The 19,570-nt window shown below is 38.3% G+C and overlaps 2 protein-coding genes across 2 annotated transcripts; both read right to left on the bottom strand.

Moving 5' to 3' along the window:
• Positions 1-629: 629 nt before the first annotated feature.
• On the bottom strand, positions 630-5,914 carry LOC106174573 (rhodopsin, GQ-coupled-like). The gene is made up of 3 exons (XM_013556194.2): positions 5,718-5,914; positions 4,648-4,778; positions 630-2,146 (listed from the first exon to the last, which is right to left on the bottom strand). The coding sequence occupies exons 1-3, from the start codon at positions 5,912-5,914 to the stop codon at positions 1,428-1,430; spliced, it is 1,047 nt and encodes a 348-aa protein (XP_013411648.1). The 3' UTR covers positions 630-1,427.
• Positions 5,915-13,340: 7,426 nt separating this feature from the next.
• Positions 13,341-16,367, bottom strand: LOC106174608 (uncharacterized). Its single transcript, XM_013556244.2, has 2 exons — positions 15,812-16,367; positions 13,341-14,630 (listed from the first exon to the last, which is right to left on the bottom strand). Exons 1-2 carry the CDS (start codon positions 16,162-16,164, stop codon positions 13,946-13,948), a joined length of 1,038 nt encoding a protein of 345 aa, XP_013411698.2. The 5' UTR covers positions 16,165-16,367; the 3' UTR covers positions 13,341-13,945.
• Positions 16,368-19,570: the final 3,203 nt, after the last annotated feature.

Raw genomic sequence — 19,570 nt, forward strand, 5'->3', positions numbered from 1 at the left:
TCATTTATTTCAAATTACCCCTGCTAAAATACTGCTGAAAAAGCCCCCCCCCCCCCCCCGCCCGCCGATATGATTGATCAGTCCCTGTTATTATTAACTATGAGCATATGTACATGTACGTAGGGATAGGATATCACGGAGTTTCATAGCACTGCCTTGGTTGTTTGAAGGCTGCCTTTGCCGACTGCGCCTAGAAGAAATATTTTATGCCACTGAAGGTCTTTTTAGGTAAAGCGTGTTCCTTACACCAGCAGCTTTAGAAATGTCTAGTTTAGAGTCGAGTTAAGTGTAATCCAGTAGTCCTATTTTTCTTTTTCTTTTCAATTTGTTAGGTAAGGATCATCGATAGCTCATGTTCAAAATTCTGTCTCTTAGACGGCACTGCAAGCGAAGGGAAATTGGAGGATGAATCGTGAGGTGCAAAAAGTTATTTGTAGAAACCAAATGAATCAGGCAAATGAATTAATTTACACGTCTATTATTCCGGTAGGCTTATCGCGAATACGGATGCGTAGGTTATCTGTCACTGTATAGAAGACAAGTGGCATACTGACATTAGCACTTGGTGGACTGCTGATTTTACTACTCGATGAATTTACGAGCACCACGAGTATTTATACCTCTCTCTCTCTCTCCTCAAAGATACAGGTGTTGACAAAGATACCCATTCCACGTTCAAGTTTTCATTTTATCTAATTTTCCGACCTATATCACAATGGTAAATAGTATAACAGGATGCGATGTGGTGTAATATATAACTATATAACTTATCAAAAACTTCAGAGTGACTCTTAACTTAGTTCAGATGCATATTTCTAATTTAAGCGATAACACTTTGATGTTTGATTTAAATAGCTAAAATTCTATTTGAGATATAAGCCACCATCTTGAGACAATTAAGCCACCATCCTCTTTACAACAAGGAAATGTGGCATTCTTAATCAGATTGATATATAAATAAATATTTAGTCATTCCCTGAACAGTCATTAAAATAGTGAAGACGTTAAGTTCGGACAATGCACCAAATTTTATTCTAAAACTAATAACAAGAATAAAAGCAGTAATAAGGGCGGAGAAAAACATGAATATTATGCAGTCCCCGTGTTGCCATGTAGGCACTTTTTGAGACAGTTAAACTGATTGCAGTCTATCCCTCCCCCCCCAACAGAGTTTGGTCGATCCACGTAGACTGACGATGTGTATGGAAATCGGGCCTTAGTACATGTATAATATCACTTGCAAAGAGTGGGGAAATATTGCTTCTTTTGTATCGCATCGTGCACAATTTATGGGAGAGGAGGTATTGTAAACCCCAAAGCTAGGGGGCCAAGGGGTACGAGGCACACAGCCCCCCCCCCCTCCTACCCCAAAAAATCTACCATTGTTACTGTTCATTTGTTATGTTTCCCTGCAAATGGCCAGATATTCAGAAGCTGAACCTACAGCTGTGTAGTTTCCTCCGGGACCGCTTCTTCACGTATTTCCGCCTCAGTTCCTTCTGGAAAGCCCCGTGGTATTTGGTGTAGACGAACGGGGTAAAGAGAGGTGATGCCTTGGCCGCGATGGACGGTATGCCGACGGTCAACGGAGTCAGGAGACTTTCATTTCCGAATACTCCTAGAAGACTGACAGTAGCGTAAGGGACCCACGCGGCACAGTAGACCGCCACTTCCACCATGATCATCTTGACAATGCGCAGCTCGGCCCCTAGCTTGCTCTTGGCAATGCGTCTCTTCCTGCTGGCTCTCCCTAACGAGCCGAGATTGAGGCGGGAGCGGCGAACAAAGCACAATATACTGGCGTTTGTGACCAGGATGACTATAAGGGGGAGTAAAAACCCAAAACAAAACAGGCACATGACGAAAGAACGATTTTCATTGGTTCTGGTCAAATAATCAAAAGTGCACGAGAGGCCGTGACCCTCAAGGACGTAATTCCCCCATCCGAATATCGGTGCTATTACCCAGACTATAGAATTAACCCATACTAACGATAACAGCACAACCATGTGCACCCATCCTTTTCCCTTTCTTTTCATTTGTGAAGAGCGAACAATGACTCGGTACCGTTCCAAAGCTACGGCAGCCATAGTGTTGATGGACGACAACGAGGCCGCACCTACTACGCATGCGTAGGCAAAGCACCCTGAAAGAGAACATGGGTATCTAACCAAATGGTATATCTCATCCAGAATGTTCAAGTGCAAAGTCAAGAATAAAAACTTCAGTTCAAGGTAGTGTACCCCCAGAAGCCGCCACGCCTAAATGCTTCCATATTTTTGTAACACAAAAGCTCTTATCTAAAGCCTGGGTCACACTGCGCTTGCAACCTTTTGGCAACCTCTTTGCAACCTCAGTCGCAAGGAGGTTGCCATAGGTTTTAAAGTGGTCGCATAAGGTTGCTAACAGGTCGCCTGCGATCGTTGACACATGAAGGCCATTTTTTGTGCACCGACAACCAGTGCGACTAAAGATAAAAATTATCGGTATCCTAAAGGTTGCCTATCGGTCTCTTCTTGGTTGTCAGTAGGTTGCTATAACCAATAGCATACCATTTGCAACTGCACGGTCGATTGACCGTATTTAGTCGACTGGTCGCTTTCAAGTTTTTTACCAGTCGCAAGTAGTCGGCAGCAGGTCGCTAGAAGGTTGCAGTTGTAACTGCATGGTCGATTGACGGTCTTTAGTATCTTGGTCGCTAACAGGTTTTTTACCGATCGCAGGTGTTCGAAAATATGTCGCAGGAAGGTTGCAAGCGACTGCAATAAAATAGGCGTAGGATGGCGGTCTATTTGGGCAAAGACATTTTTCATAATTTGTTATGTAAGCCTTCTAATTATCAAGGTCATAAATTATAATATTTTAGAAAAAGAAAACATAAATTGCATTTGTTGACAATATTTTATACCAATTGCCAAGGCTTTCATATACCAGGTATTTCACACTTACGAAACCAAAAAAAAAAAAAAAACGCTACGTTTATTTATTTTATCATTTTGCGAAAATCATAGGTAAAATGACGAAAACCTCAATTATATATCGCTGTATGTTATTTAAAATTTGCAAAGCCATGTTATCAGAGTACACAATGAAACAAATACACGAATGCAGAGAAACGGAAAATAAAAGCAATTTAATCAGCAAGGTATAAATGCTATTTAATATCATAATTTCAACAATCAAAATTATCCACAAATAATCGAACAAATCGTTAAATGTGTCCAATAGACTTTAATAAAAATAGTTTCAACACAAACAATTTTACATCTTTCCAGTGCTTGGTATCCTCACTACAAGGATGAGAGTGTAAAAAGCATGACTTGACACGATTTAATTACGTTGTATTGTAAGTGGCAAACGCCTGGGGTTAAAAAGACAAAGGGAAAACCACACATTCGGTTGCAAATCAGTTGCAAAGCAGTCGGCGACCTGTTAGCAACCGGCTGGATACCACAAGTAGGTTTTTCGGTCGCCAGGAGGTTATCGGTGCTGCACCGAAAACCGGCGCAACCGGATATTAACCCAGCGTTCATTTTGCGAGTTGTTGCAACCGGTCACCGACCTTTTTGCAACCGGTGACAGTTGCAAGTCGCAAAGAGGTTTTTTGTTCAGTGTGACCGTAACTGAACAGGCCTTGCGACCTCAAAGAGAAATAGTATTTGACCAAGAAAATATTAAAGAGTATTATGAGATTAATAAGGATTAAAACGTATGCAAGTTTATGTTTTTATTACAGCACAGGTTTCGTTAGGTGAGGGTGTAGTCTTTTCAAAAGTTCACAAAACATTGTTGGTTCTATTTTTAGGAAGGAAATGAAAACTTCCCGATTTTCAAGACGAAGTTTTTTCATATAATGTTTGTAATCGCCTTACAAGGGGCGTCTTGCAATCCACGGGTTTTCGAGTTTTTTTACTCGTTTTACTTATTAGGTAAACAAAGTCAATGGTTATAGCAGTCCCGTCTTTTTGAAAAGGAGTCATTTTACTAGAACATTTTTGTCTTTTGAGAGGGGATTTTATGGGAAAGCAGCTACAAGTTGGCAACATATATGTTCTGTGCGACCTTGCTGCTACTAGTTGACAAGCGATTGCTACAGTCCTGCAACCGGTTTTCGGTCACCGAGTGGTTGCAGGCAGGTTGTGTATCGCTCGGCAAACAGTGTGCGGCTGGCAACCTATAACTTGAAGATGGTCTATAAGAGGTTGCAGACCCCATACTGCAATCTTGTTGCAACCGGTTTGCGACTGCTTGCCGATCAAAATTGGCCATAGCTTCTTAATTAGCTTGCAAAGTGATCGCAAGCGACCGCCAGATTTTGTGGTTGCAAAAAGGTTGCAAAAAGGTCGCAAGCGCAGTGTGACCCGGCCTTAACTCTGACTATCATACTGGTACCGGTAGACATATTTTATTCAACATTGTATTTTAGAGAAAAATATAATAAATCCCAGCTTAAACTGGAAAATACATTATGGTGAACCATAGTGAGAACAACTTTGGTTTGGTACAATAACAGTGTAGGTTTAAAATGAAATAAATAAATAAAAACGTATACATGTACTTAGCTAGCTAAGAATGAAAATGCATATTGATAATAGAACCAGTGCATATTGCGTTTTAATATTTGCCCCTACACGTTTGCGCCCCTACCTGGTATCCCAAACTGCCAGCGTCCGGCCAGACCAGTCGCCTCGTCCATAGACACAGCCACTGAGGAGATGATGTTACAGAGGGACAGGTTGACAAGGAGAGCGTTTGCTGGAGTCTTAAGCACGGGAGACCTGAAAATAAAATAACCCGTCCTTACTTTTTGTTTTATTGATTTATCTGTACACCTTGCGACATCATAATCTCCCGGAGTTTTAAATGGTTTATCTTTTAGTTTAATGTCCACGTATCCCGCTAAACCTCATTGAATGTTCAGTGTGTGTTAATCAAAAGTGAGCTTACGGTCGATGTTTCTAATTGAAGCAAATAAGGGACGTTTAACTTTTTAATTGAGTAAACGCAATTCAATATAGATCCAAAATCAGGGAGAATGCCATAAATTACTAAATCACCTTGTACATTAACGTAAAAAAGGACTAGACCAGAGGACAAGACCAGAGTTGCTTAACGGCTCAGTACAAATCCTAAATAGTCGACTTAGAAAACGAGCATTCGTCTTAATCATTAGGTATCTTTCATTAGACATGATTATCATTAAATTAATCTTGGATAAAAAATGACTAACATTTTAGACCAAATTCCTGGCTTGAGATATTTTGTGAATCAGACCCAAGGCTGTGGCCAAGCAATTTTAAAAGGGATCTTTCCTGAAAAAGTGAACCTTTCCAACCTCAGTTCACCCAATTTGGGAAATGGCAAAGAACCCAGATCAACTTTTGATTTAGAGTAGACCTTTTTCGTGTAACCAAAAGGATGACACCTTCACCCCTCCCCCACCCTCCCAACACCTCTGCCTTCGAACCTGCCCTGGCCCCTGCATGGCTTCATGAAGATCTTTACTCTCTCTCCAGGGGCGGATCCAGAGATATTCTCTGACAGTCTTCTAAATTACCTTTGTTGATTCATCCTCTTTTTTTGACCGTCTTCCGACAGAAAAAATAGATACCCATCAATGACAATTTAAAAAATCTGACGGTCTTCCAGAAAACCCAAAAGACGGCCTGAATCCGCTCCTGCTCTCTTTCTCTCTCCTTATACACACTGTATCTCACCTTAAGAAGATCAGTATTATAGCTCCGTTCCCCAGCACAGAGAGCACGATTGACATGCTCAGGACGGTGCCTGCCGCCAGGGTGAATTCTGCCGACACTGGGGGATATTTCAGCCAGTGGGGGTGGACCAGACCCGCTGTGACGTCATCCGGAACCAGACCCGCTGCAGCACCGTCATACGAACTGTTTCCCGCCATTTTCAACAAAGGTCATCAATTGAGGAAAATCTGCCTTGTAATGCTGCTTAGTAATGCGTAGGTTTCGCAGAAAATCCAACGAAAAAGTACTCAAAAAATATATATCTGCCGGTGTTAAACGTCATGTACACACTGTTTATGAAAAAAACACCCAATATAAAATAGAGTAAAACATGAGAGAAATCACGGTAAACAATGCGTTCATCAAACTCTGGATGCGAGGTAAAGGTATATATAGGCCACCCAATGAAGTATTGACTGCAATTTAATGACGGTTGATGTAGGGTCACCGCACGTAATGAAGTTGCAGCGTCCCTTCAGTCACAACCACGCAATGACATAATCCTATCTAACAATGTTAAGGCATAAACACTGGTTATGGGCAGATAAGACCTTTTTGTAAGTAGATCGTTTGGGGTCATAAGCCGTTTCCTTGCAGTCCTTTGGCAGTTGTGTCAGGAGTTCTGTTACCACACGTACGTCATTCGATTGGCGCAGATTACTGACTGATAGAAGTAAGCCCACATGAAGCAAGTTTTACCATTATAATTTTTTTAAGTTCGATCCCAGGTCGTCCTCACAAGTTCAAGGTACCACATCTATCCACAGCGCTATTATTGATCTCCTAAGTTGACACACTGTGAGGTTGAGTGTCTTTTAAATGTCACTGCTCTTAGAAATATTTTTCTTAGCCCCAAGTGGAATACGTTTATTTCACAATTTTATGCAACTTTCAGACAAAATAAAACAAGTTTAGACTATTTCAATAATACTGATTCCTCCTAATAAAGCAGCTTATTTTTTTACATGGCCTCATTAAACGACTTCTCATATCTGAGACGTGCACAGTCCTGCAAATGACAGTTAATTGGCCAGTTTCCGTTGGTATAAGTAGACTCTGTCCATTCACCATGTTAAAAAAACGACGATGATGCCATTCCCACATCGTACGATTCCTTCACATCCATGAATCCCTAGGAGATGCGGCTGAAAAATAGCATCGGTCTGTGATACAAAGCTGTTTCAGCACACACAGAAATTCCAGTTACTATTGCATTAAGAAGCAACTACCCAACACGTTTAAGAAAATATTTCTGTCATTTTGCAGAAGCCAACCACTGATCAATTATCTCAATGATGGCAATACCTCTCTCGGTTGCTACTTTCCTTAGCCAATTATTTGTCTCTTTCTACAGTGTATCAGCTCTGAGGTTTTGCTTGTCTGTAATTTCATTCTTTCCTTTGTTAAATTGCATATTTCTTTAGAGTTGGTAAATGTTGTTTGGAATGTGTGCTTTCACGTCATCTTCAGAAAATATATATTAGACAAACGTCCTTCCGTTAGTTCGTCTTCACTTATTACCTAGGGTCCTGATATTTAATATCCGCAGTTATTTTATCGATTTTGGAGCGCGAGTGTCGTGCAATGAAATGGTACTTTCAAGGAATACTGGTACAGTTAGTGTAGCTAGCCGATGCTGTGAAACAATCGCGATCACCACCGCTTGCTCAAAGACCTTTGTTGCGTTCGACACCTTCTGACTTGTACGTCATCGTAATTGAGATGACGGATGCTTTCTCTCTCTCTCTCTTCTCTCTCTCTCTCTCTCTCTTGCAGCGAATATTTTGATAGAAAACACGGGTGATAGTCGATTGATCTACGCGAGAATGAGTTGACTAAATTTATTGTTTAATCCTTTTATATTTATGTATTTATTTCTCCATTTTATTTTCATTTTAAAAAATCACCATTGTTTCTGTCTTTTTCAGTTAGGAGTGTCTGATAGGATTCAAAGTGCTACCTGTAGTTCTGTTTAGGTAGATCTTGAGGACTATGGGAAGATAAACACAAATAATAATTTGAAAAAACCATATTCACGTAATTATCCCTTAACTAAGCCAGTTTATGTTCTAAAAGTACCTTGATCAGTATAGGATAGTATTGAAGCTCCCCTGCAATGTGTATTATAATATTAATTGATTTACCCAAAAGCTTCTTTTATGTTACTGCCAAAATTATTGATATTTGGTTGATGATACCATGAGGTCATAAACGACGCAACCAGTTAGGGATGTGTTGTAAAATACGCTAATGATTAGGGCTCAGTTTGGTGTATACTGTCTGGGGGTGAAACATCGCGCTCATACAATGTCACAGTGGACTGACTTAGATGTCCACAATGACCAAGAAGTCGGAAAGAGCTACTGTACTGAGAACTATTCTCTCATTCTCTCCACTGAGTGGAAACCGTTGAGCACATAAATGGCTTTGTCAGCCTTCCTCTTTACGTGTGCCGGGTGCAACAATGTTACTGTACCTTGACCAACAGTGTAACAAGGGTATATATATATACGTCAATCGTTTTATAACTGTGGCTTTGCGGGGGCAGGAAGCCCCACGCACAATTGTGAGCTCCGCTCGTTAACAAATAAGGGCGTGCTGCACGTGAAGAATTATTCCTCCTTCACCTAAATGCAATTCTCTCTGTGGTATGCAGGGTGCACCTTATGTGGTGAACACCAAGACAGATCCAGGATGACCGTTGTGACAGGAATGCAAGTCCTAGGAATGGAAGTCAGGGGTACCATATGATATAAGTACAGGTTAGGATTAGTTGCAGTAATGGGGTTACTATATAGAACGGATATCACCTGTACAATGAAATAGGAAGCGGACTACGGTTCCTAGCGGACCTCCATTCCTGTTAAACCCCAACCTCTCAATTTCTAAGGTGCCCTCCCCCCAACAAACAGTTTAAAACAGACAAAAAAGTTTAACAATTTTCATCATTTCCATTTCCTATGTACGTTTTGCAGTCAACTATTTTATTTTAACCCTCTCCCATAGAAAACTACGTGCTGCATTGGTAGTATATAATACGCTTAGTACAAGTATATGCATGTACCATGTACTGTACCGTCCGGGCAGCATTGTGACATTGTCCTTCTCATGGATGTGAAAACGTTTACACCGAGCCCGAATGAGGGTTTTAATTAATTTCTCAGGCATATATTTTCACCTAAAGTGAACCACACTGTGATGCGTGTAGAGTACGACATACAAAGCCCAAACTTAAAGCTAACATTTTCTATTCGTCTTATACTGCATTCCCATAGATTTAGATCGATCCATCTAGATCGATCTAAATCCCTGGGGGTTCACGCTAAATTGCTGTCAGCCGAGCGCGCACGGTAGTTAACTACCCAATTACAGCTTTTAGTAGGCGGGGCAGACGCTAAAGCCGGCTAAGCTGACAGTAATCTAGTGAGAGTCCCCACAGGGATAGATCGATCTAAAATCTGAATAGGGTCTTATGCGATGGAGGCAGTTTACGCCTCTTTACATATGGAGTACACACTGAGCAATGTATGCCCCCTTAGATTTTCTTAAGGGGGCTGCAAAAAAAAAAAAAAAAATGGTAGGCTGCATTTCCAAACAAAAAGTTTATCCAATGACTAACAGATCCGAGGATCAAATATAGCCCAGCCACTTGAAAGCTCATCGCGTGATTCCTGCGGGTAGTTTATTGAGTGTCCTATAGGGAATTACGCGGTGAGCTTTCAAGTGGCTCGGCCATATAGATCCGCTGATCTGTTAAGTCGCATTCAGTCCGCCGATCAAATATGGCCGACCCCACTTGAAATCGATGCTGCTTATTCCCATAATGGACTCCCTGTTTACCCCAGGGGGCTAGCAATGACGGATTAAACTTGTTCTGAAAGCACCCCTAGATCATACGACGGGAGGCAAGCTGAGTGATACAAATACATTGACCTTGACAGTGTTTTCAAGTCATTTGATTGCCGTGTACAAGGTGCGTGAATGACATTGTCTACTGTTAGCTGCAAACGTTCCAAGAGCGTCTAAAATATTCCAAAATGATACTTGTACTATATATAAGTAAGTCCAAATTAAAACTATATCAGTGATGATGACAGAAGGTTAAACTAATGTTTTGGGAACATGCCGTTGTTACATTTATCTGGGTTAAAAAAAAAACAAAAAAACAGGTAAATAACGTTATGATAGAGAAGGTAAAACTTCAGATGCAACGTGACACGTTTGCTGTTTTACTTGCAATTGTTCAGCATGGTACATGTATATGCCGGTCTCTCTTATGGTGTACATTTGCTATGACATTCTTTCCCTATTGCAAATTAAGACACTATATACACAAACACAGGTAGTTACTATTCATAATGGTTTATACAGTATATTTTCTATGATACGTGGCCCCTTTTTGAAATGCTTAGCATGGTATGGGCTCAATATGGTTTGTGTTACCAATGGCATATGCATAAAATGTCAAAATGCTGGCCTAAATATTTGGTCACTGCCATTTGCTGATAGACGTACATGACATGTGAAGTGGGAGCAAATAAGAGGTCAAAAACATCGCAAGCATGTGCGTGCATTGCAGGGTTTCATTAGATAAAAAGCAGGTTTCACTGCGTTGTACACAGGCTTAAAATATAGCCGTTATCTAATAGCTGAAAGCTCCGTCGTCAATTATATGATTCAAGCTGAGGGGGGAGGGGGTGTTTATTAGATTTTGCGGCGCGGTATAATTACCTTACAATACCTTCTAGCTACAATAAACAAGAGGTAAAATAAGGAACGAGATATTGATATCGCGGTACAAATAATTGGGATAACCATCGAGATCGTGTCGCACATCTGTGCAAAACAAGCTATAAGCACCTACGCATTCCGCAGAGAAAAATGCGTTTTCATGATGCTCAAGATGTTTATTCTGGAATCCAAGGTCTCCAACTCGAAATACAATTTCGCTTCGTTTTGATCACTAGTACTAATGTACTAAATAAATATATGTACACAGAAATATGCATAGACGAATGCAAAATTGAGGGGGGGGGGCTAATATAATTTTGATCAAGACACCGGGTTGTTATAATAGAAAAATGGACATGCAGTTGTTTATGTGATGAGTTTTCGTAGAAATGTTCATTTTGCAACCGTGCTATTAACAGAAATTCGACCCAGGGTTTAATTTTACATAATTAATTTTACATTAATTTATACAGCGTTGCGGCAATTGTCTCATTTGCCAAACCTAACAATGCAAATAATCAGGTTTATCGTGGGGGATGTTACGTTCGAAGTTGTTTCTACCAACTGCACTTCCAGCTAGTCGTTGGACTCAAACACGGAAAATATATACATTGTACTGGTGCGTGTTCTAGATTTCTCATATAAAAGTTGCAGGAATCTATTATGGACGAAAAGCAAAATTACCCTTTCATAGAATGAAATATAATCGCCACTTAGTAGTCTAGATCTTAGGACTTTTTAGTCTCGACTCAAATTGCAATAAATCATTCACTCGGCTAATTTACACATGACAAAAATATAATGATATTCCGAAAAGTGCGGAGTAATTTATAGCATTCTGCGGAAAAATGTTTTTTTAAATATAGCTTCAATGTATAATGGAAATGGCTATATCTACGAGGTTATTGAAGTACATGTACATGTGTATTCACCAGAACGTATATTTTATTGACGACCTGATAGATTTTTAGTAAAGTAAATGTGGGTGTTAAACTTGTGACGTGGCAGGAACAGCGCGGCTCCAAATACCATCGTAGAAATCATTAACATTTATCTCTAAATATATACTTAGAATGCGGAGAAATATTTTTTATATACGTATGTGTAGTTTTTTGTGATAAATATGTTAATTAAAGCGTTTATAGTTTATATTCTATCGTTTATTCCGCGCCAACGCTTTTTTCATATTGAAACTTGAAACTCAGCTTATTGTTTGAATATGGGACATAAAAAGCTTTCGAATCCCTTTTTTAGATGTTCCCTTTGACCTGGCTGCTGGTACCTGATGACCTCACGCATGTTTGACGTCACGGACTCAGGTTGTCGTCCTGCTCATGCGCTTTTTGGAAATGTGAACCCTTTGCTTTGGTCATTGCTAAGCTGTCTAGATGCACCAAAGCGTGGCACTTTTGCAGTAGGCCAACGTACACCCCTCCAACCACTATATAATTCTATGATATTCAATATACTTTCTCAAATAATAATATGTGTGATAATTAACTTTGAGCAATGTCTCTGCTACTCAAATAAATTACTTTGGCAATCCATCAACTGATTTCAATATGTTTTACATGAAACTTTCTGCCTTCCAAATATTTTGATAGCAATTAAGGCTCTCACTGGGGCTGTACTTTGTTTTAATCTCGTTGGTCAAAGAACTTGGAACGTGGTTTAATAAAAAAAGATAAAAAAATTACTTAGCAAATTTTCTTCTTTGAATAACAGGGACGTTTCTCAAAGTCACCACATAACTTAATTTTGATTAACATTACATATTAGAAAGTTACTGGGCGGTGGAGAAGGGTGATACTGCTAAAGTACTAAAAGTGCTATGGCAGAAACACCATCATGAATGCGACAGTTGAGAAACTAAATTTTACAGCATGCAATGCAATGCGTTTTTATGTTTATAAGATCTTCGAGAACAGGGGATAGGAAATTGTCACTGAACTTGTGCGCAGTTAGTACACTTTGTACTTATCAGAAACGAAGGTGCCCGTTGCATCATTGTGTTTGGGTTTATTTGACTGCCATGACACGCGTTGAATGCTCACCTGAAAGACCTACATTGTATAACAACCGGTACCTGTGTAATTTTTCTCATTTTTTAAAAGTTAAGCTTTCTAGAATGCCAGCTGTTGGCTATTTGTTTCTAAATGCTAATGTCTCCTTAGGAACTTAACTCCTGATGTAATTCTTGCAGCAGGGCATTCACAGTTCCTTTAATCGTTGAAGAGATTTACATTAAATGACCAAATAGGTAAGTGCAGTAATTTTTGATATGAAATTAATAAGTTGTCTACAGTACCGGTAAGCTACGATTCTCTGAAGAATAACACCTAACCACAGTGACAATCAAGTGATGTTGTTATTACCAGTACGCTATCAAAGTCTAGTCTGTACTAGCTGAGAGCATATTTTATCAGTAATACAGGGTATATTGTAAGGGGTGACGTACAGGAATCTTTAAAGATGGGGGGGGGGGGGGGGGGGGGGGGCGGTGTTGCACTTAACACTGTATTAAATGATTTTTGTTCTCCTCTCAGCATGCGCGTGCGGGTAAAGGTCGTGGTTTAGAGTGCAACTTAAAATGACAAAATCTTCGCGTCCGTGTCATATTGTGATGACCAATGCAATCAAAGATTCCTTATCACAATATTTTTTTAGGAAATCCCCTCTTAACTCGACTATAGCATCCATGTGAGTTCCTGGATAGGCGCTAAAGAGGAGTTATATCTAAAAGTATAAAGATAAAAATGTGTGCCAACGAATACTGCTGTGTTTTGCGTTCGTCAATCACATTCTTTACATGTTATAGAATATTATTCAACGACAAACCTCGTGGTATGAATTTCATCACTTTATTAAATATTCTGATCATGAAAACTGATTTGTTCAGTAATGTCACTCATAATGACGACATTTTAAAACGATCCATTTCACTATGGATTGTCTCATAACAGTGTCAGATGAATTCACAACTGCTGGGACGAAAACTATTACAGGTAAGTGTCGAGTTATAGTGTAGAAATTGAACAGTTTTATAATTTCATCCTTTTTCCAATGTATTTCCGTATAGACACTGTATCTATAAGGAAGTACATTGAATAAAGATGAAATCATAAAACAGTGGTTAGATACAGTACATGCAGGTTACTATATGTATCTAGCCACAGTCTGAACATCTCCATAAATGTTATATTGTTCATACTATTAATGCAGATAACTAAGAGCTCGAGTCAAAGTGTTTGTCCTCTGTTCATTGATTTAGAAAAAAGTTAGAAACCAAAGTGATTTCCGAAATACTGTTTCCGCCCACGTGTTAAGAGCATCTAACATCAGTGGAGACGCAGGCGTAGACTATATGTGTGCGTTCGACTTATTTTCTACTGAATTTGTATTGCTGAAAAAATTGTTTTACGCCCGAGTCTGCTTTCAAGTTATGCGTATTCTTTCAATCAGTTTTTCATTTGGCCCGTTTTTTCGTCAATGTTAAAGGTGGACATTATCGCCCTCATTTCTTCTTCAACAAGCTCTTTAGGGGTCTTACCCGTTGTATTAACAGGGGTTTTAGAACCTTTACTGTGTCTATCTACATTTACGAGATCAGAATGGCTATAGACACCTATCAGGACATAAATCTTTGGGATGTCTAGCACACGTTTTGAGTACCTCTGTTCTCTGAACAGAAGAATGTGATCCGATGAATCCCCGTCCAAGTGAACTTTGCGCAGTTCATTATCCTCCGGTTTACATTCCTTCTTATCAAGGACCCATTTAAACTTCCTGGTGTATGAGAACTTTTTTTCAGCCTGCTTCATCTCACCTTTCTCTAGATCAACCGTACGGCTATTAACAGTGTAAGATATTTCATCCCTGACCAGGGCCTGGAGACATGGAATAAGATGGCCTCGAATAGATAAAATGTGGTCTTGAAGAGACTTTTGAAATGTATTCGAAGAGAAGATGGCTAGCTTTGCATGCGTGTTTGAAGGTGACACAGAAGATGAAGCCTCGTCTCCATCGGGTGGTGGATTTTTCGTAACAGCACTTTTCAAAAAAGTTATGAACCTTTTGGTCGAGCCCTCGTCGGTCGCCTCCTCACCAAGAACCATGTAGAAGTTTTCTTGCTGTGTCCGCAGTCTGTAAGGCTGTTAAGGGATGACATATTTCACACAGTAAATATTTAGTTATTTAGTTACTCCCCTCACGTAACTGTTTGGCCATAAAAAGGTCTAGAGCTTATAAAGATTATTATTATTATTATTATTATTATTATTATTGTATTTTCATAAGATATAAACAAAATGTCATGCTTGCAGTTGAATTATTCAGCAAGAGTTATCAACCCTAAAAGTGTGCCATTCTGCAGATTATAATTTCCATTAACATTACAGTGGTCTGGTAGACTGTGTTTTACTATACACTGACAAGTTCTCATTTGTGTCTCATACATGAACATTTTCCCTTTAAAATCAAGGCTTATCCAGATTTAATTAGAGCATAACAAGAAATACTCAGTCAAAATAAATATACTTGTGCGAATCTAAACTAATCAACCAAACTGCAAAAATTTCAGAGGGAAACTTTCCAACAGAACCCAAATGGAAAAAAATACTTTTAACACCAATCATGAGTTAAAATTATTTTTGTCGTTTCTCGTTTTGTGAATTCTCAACAGTGATATGTTGGTGACAGGAGAAGTATAGTAAGTATACGATGTTTACATCTGGTAGGGAGGAAAAATAAAGTTACAATAAACTGATACTTGATGGACTGTGTACAAAGTCTACATAGATATTAACACTCAAATAATATTAGAACCGGTAGCTTATATGAAGTGTCAAATATACCACACACACAAAAAAGGGGAAAATGCACTGATGCTCACTTAATTTAGTCTGTAATTCCTTATTATAAAAAAAGGACAGTATCAAAGTGTTTATTGAATTTCTTGGTATTAAGAAAGACCTAGATCTGTACCCTTCGTCCAAATAAATGAATAAATAATTTGTCTATAATCGCTTTACACTGTGATAAAGGCTAAACATAATACATTTTTATCATAAAACGCAATTATAAACGAAATTAAACAAATTTTGCTAAATCGTCCATGCTGACTCTCATACCTATCATAATTCTATAAGTGTGTGGCAAGACTGCTCGATAAACAAATTGTAAATTCAACAGATAATATTCATACATGTATTTAAGAATTATGCTGTAAACTTTAAATTAATTGGTCTTTCATAGGAATCATTTTTGCTCGACATTAACGTTAAATTAATTAGCAGATTATCATTTGTAGTAATTTAAAAGGATACAGTGAAAAATGAACATTCTTTAAAGAATCGATTGTTCTACGAATATGACCTTTGAATTTCTCAGTTTCTTCCTGGCCGAAACCAACCATTTTAGAATTCAACTTCTCAAGGTATTCCTCCAAATATTCCAGTTCATAACCGTGCTCAATCTGCATCTCATTCAGTCCATATACGTTTTGATCTGGATTTCTTGGAGCTTTTTTCAACCTATCGAAATCGCCAGATACTATATCTCCTTCATATAGGTTTCTCCAATCTGCATGAGGTCTTTCCTTGTCATCATTGACTATATCGGTATCACACACTGCTTGATGCTTAGGTATAATAGTATAATACCTATGCAACGAGGCCATTTTCGGGACCTTTCAAATCATAAACTCGACGCCTTACCCGCTGATTTTCATGTATCTATAATAAATTTCTGGATGCCTTGTAAGGGACTATTTTTTAACAATTCCAATAGCAGGTCAATATTACCAAGGTGAATAAAGACAGCTAAATAATTCAAAATTCCATTAGGCACTCGTAGTTTTCTGACGAATGTTTATTAAGCTGAGTATATAGAGTATTCCTGAGCCATCAATTTTTAAGCTGTGATCGATATACTGGTAATAATTTGAGTGTGCGCTTGCCAAATTATCTAAAGTAACTTGCACAGACGACAGACAGCACTGACTTCTTTTTAAACAAATTTGAAGTTTTGTTGAACAGTTTCATTAACCGTGAGTTTGAAAATCTGAAGTAACTCTATTGAAGGGTACGTATTGGAAAGAACTGTGAATGGACGATGAGACGAGATTATCTTTCAACACGTTAATGTATAGTCATTATTTCTCTTCGCAACGTTAAGTTTATGACTGCCAACCACAGTGAAAAAAACATCTACGGCAACTGCTTGTAGTTCAGTGAAGTTAACCAAGGACGACAGGTGTTCTGTTATATTCTCACATACATCAAAGAGTTATCGTGGATATTGTTCATCATAATACAAAGGTGATATAAACAATTTCCCGAACTATGCTTAAGAAACAACATACGTGCCCACAGGATTTACTGGATAAACGTGAAGATATAGACCGGGAACCAGAGACAAATAATTTCGTGCGTGCTCACTTAAATCAAACTTGTTATACTGACATGATACATAGCGCACCTCAAAATATTACATCCGCACGGTTCAAGTCTGTGGAAAGAAAGGATATTGTAGATACGGACCTTACAGAGGCACGCGGAAGAAAGCGTGGCAATTTTGAAAATCGCCTGGAAGGAGATGAAACCCATCTGATGCCAATATATGGCGAAATTCACGAACTGAAAACTGAGTCGAAATACCTTGAGAAGGGGCAGTTTTCCTTAATGGCTAGCCATCCAATTCCATCTCCAAAAAGGTCTTTATTCAAACGCTCTAAGTCTATGGAAACGCTGCCCTGGCACAGTCACGCTTTTGGAAAGAACCCTGAGGCAATAGCACAGAAATTAGAGGCAAGTGAGAGGGAGCGTCATCAGCTTGAATATCGACTAAAAAAAGAAAGGGTCCATCAGGAAAGCTGTCTGGAAGAGCTGGGAAGCCTAGATCCAAGTATTTACGATTTTTCAAACATAGAATTGGTGAACGAATTCAATCGACTGTGGAGAGCGTTGTACGATCGTATGGACACTTGGTTAGGTGGGTGGAGGCGCTGGCAAGACGAGGAGTACCGTCAAATGATTGAAAATATTTAGTGTTCAGTTTTTTCAAATTATTTCTGTAGGCTGTGTATCAGTTGTGTATTATAATGGTTATGTGCATGTACATGTATATACAGTTATACAGTTCCCTTAAAAAGGACATATGTGTATAATTATATATTTTAAATATTAAAAAAAATACAAGAATTTGTGCGAGTAAATAAAAGACTTAAATATTAACTTCATATAGCATGTAGTGACCAAAATGTACAAATCTATACATAAATATGAGCCTTCAAAAGGCATTTCAATAAAATAATTATAGGGATGAAAATTAACTGGGTGCAATTCAGTTCAGAGAAACCAAGCTACAAATATAATAATTTACGTGTTTCCATACAATATGTTTGACAAAGGTTATTGTGTTGTTGTTTTGCAGGGCTTTTTCATTCTACGATGTTGACATTTAGTAATTGCGATGGGTAATTTTCTGTTATAGCAGTGTTTATAATGTTCAGATATTAACATTGTCATTTGGTGCGGTTATGTCAGTTTATAGTGTGACCACGATTTCAAAAAATGTATATGGGTTTTTTAACCTACAGACACGTTTTACTTTTTTTAAAAAGAATTTTTGTGTTGCATATTGTAACATTTGCACATCAAATATTTTAATCATAATTTTCATGTTTTGTCAGCGCTTATAAATTAATGCAAGGCAAGTAGGCCTACGAGCATGCTATTTGTTGTCTCACCTGTAGGCACGATTGTTTATCGATTGTTTTTTCTCTTACATGAAGTTAAAGGGATTTTCAATGCAAAATCATTATTTCATTTTTATTCCCATTGTCGTTTCAGCTGTGCTTTCTACTGACATACAAAAAGGGTTGTCCTCAAAAGTTCGTAATATTTATGGGACACTTACTGCTAGAGTAAAAAATAATTTATATTAAAGAGATAAGTGTTCGAAACAATTTAGAAAATGATATTTGGATGACAGAGAGACAACACAAACCAATAAACTGCGCCTTTTCCGTCATGTTAATTGATTGCTACATATTTAGGGTTGACAATTTGTTTTGTGACTTGCTGGTGTTAATATAATTGGTGTTGCACTGCACATTTGTGTATATCAGAGCATCTCATGTCATTTATCTTTTCTTAATTGTATGGTATCCAAGTAGTACACACATGTACGAGTGACTCTTTTCTTTGTAGCAATAAATTGGAAATTATACGGGGCAACGTTTGTTATCTCTTTTATAATCTGTCATTATCATAGATGTTTAATTGTTATTTCAAATATTCTAACAAAACATCACATTCCTTTTTAATTTGTTCACCTTGAAAATAAACGAAGACAATAGCTAGTATTTATCGCATTTTGTTAGTTTTGGGGGCATGCACGAAAATGCAGTAGTGTCGAAGTAGCAAAAAAAGCATTAACGCAGTAGTGGTGTGGAGCATATTTGCAGTAGAAATGCAGCATAGCATACTGCAATTCTACTCCAAAAAGTACATAGGTTTGTACAGAGAGGAGCATTAACGCAGTATATTAGCAACACGATAGAAGCATGTTTCAAATATGCTAATTAGATCCCAAATCGAAGCAGATTTGAAGCATGTTTGCAGTATGATTGCAGTAGTCTACTGCGCTGGAGTATCTACTGAGTTTTCTTGCGGGTGCATACTCGCTGGTTTGACACGTGCTTTTTCTGCAATTTTATGTATTTTGACATCACAGCATAAATTACCATGATGTACACGCAAAGAGCTAATAACAGGCTCATGTTTATTTTAACATGTGAAATGTGTTCGTAGAAATTGATGAAAAGAATCCATTTCGTTTAATAGGTAAGCTTGTCAGAATCAATAATTTACGATTGTGATGCACATTGTGTTGTTAATGACTGGTCTGAAAAATAAGCACCTTCAGCATCATTATACCTCCATCCTGGAACAGAAAGCTTTGCTGGAAACATGCCTGACATCTTTAAAAACCCCATTGTTATATACAGACTTGACATTTAATATGGAATATTTTTTTCGAAATAAATTTTTATCAGTTTTTTCCTATTTTGCTGACTGATA

The sequence above is a fragment of the Lingula anatina genome, chromosome 8 (genome assembly GCF_051362555.1).
Source record: "Lingula anatina isolate TDL-2025a chromosome 8, LinAna3.0, whole genome shotgun sequence".
NCBI lineage: Eukaryota > Metazoa > Brachiopoda > Lingulata > Lingulida > Lingulidae > Lingula > Lingula anatina.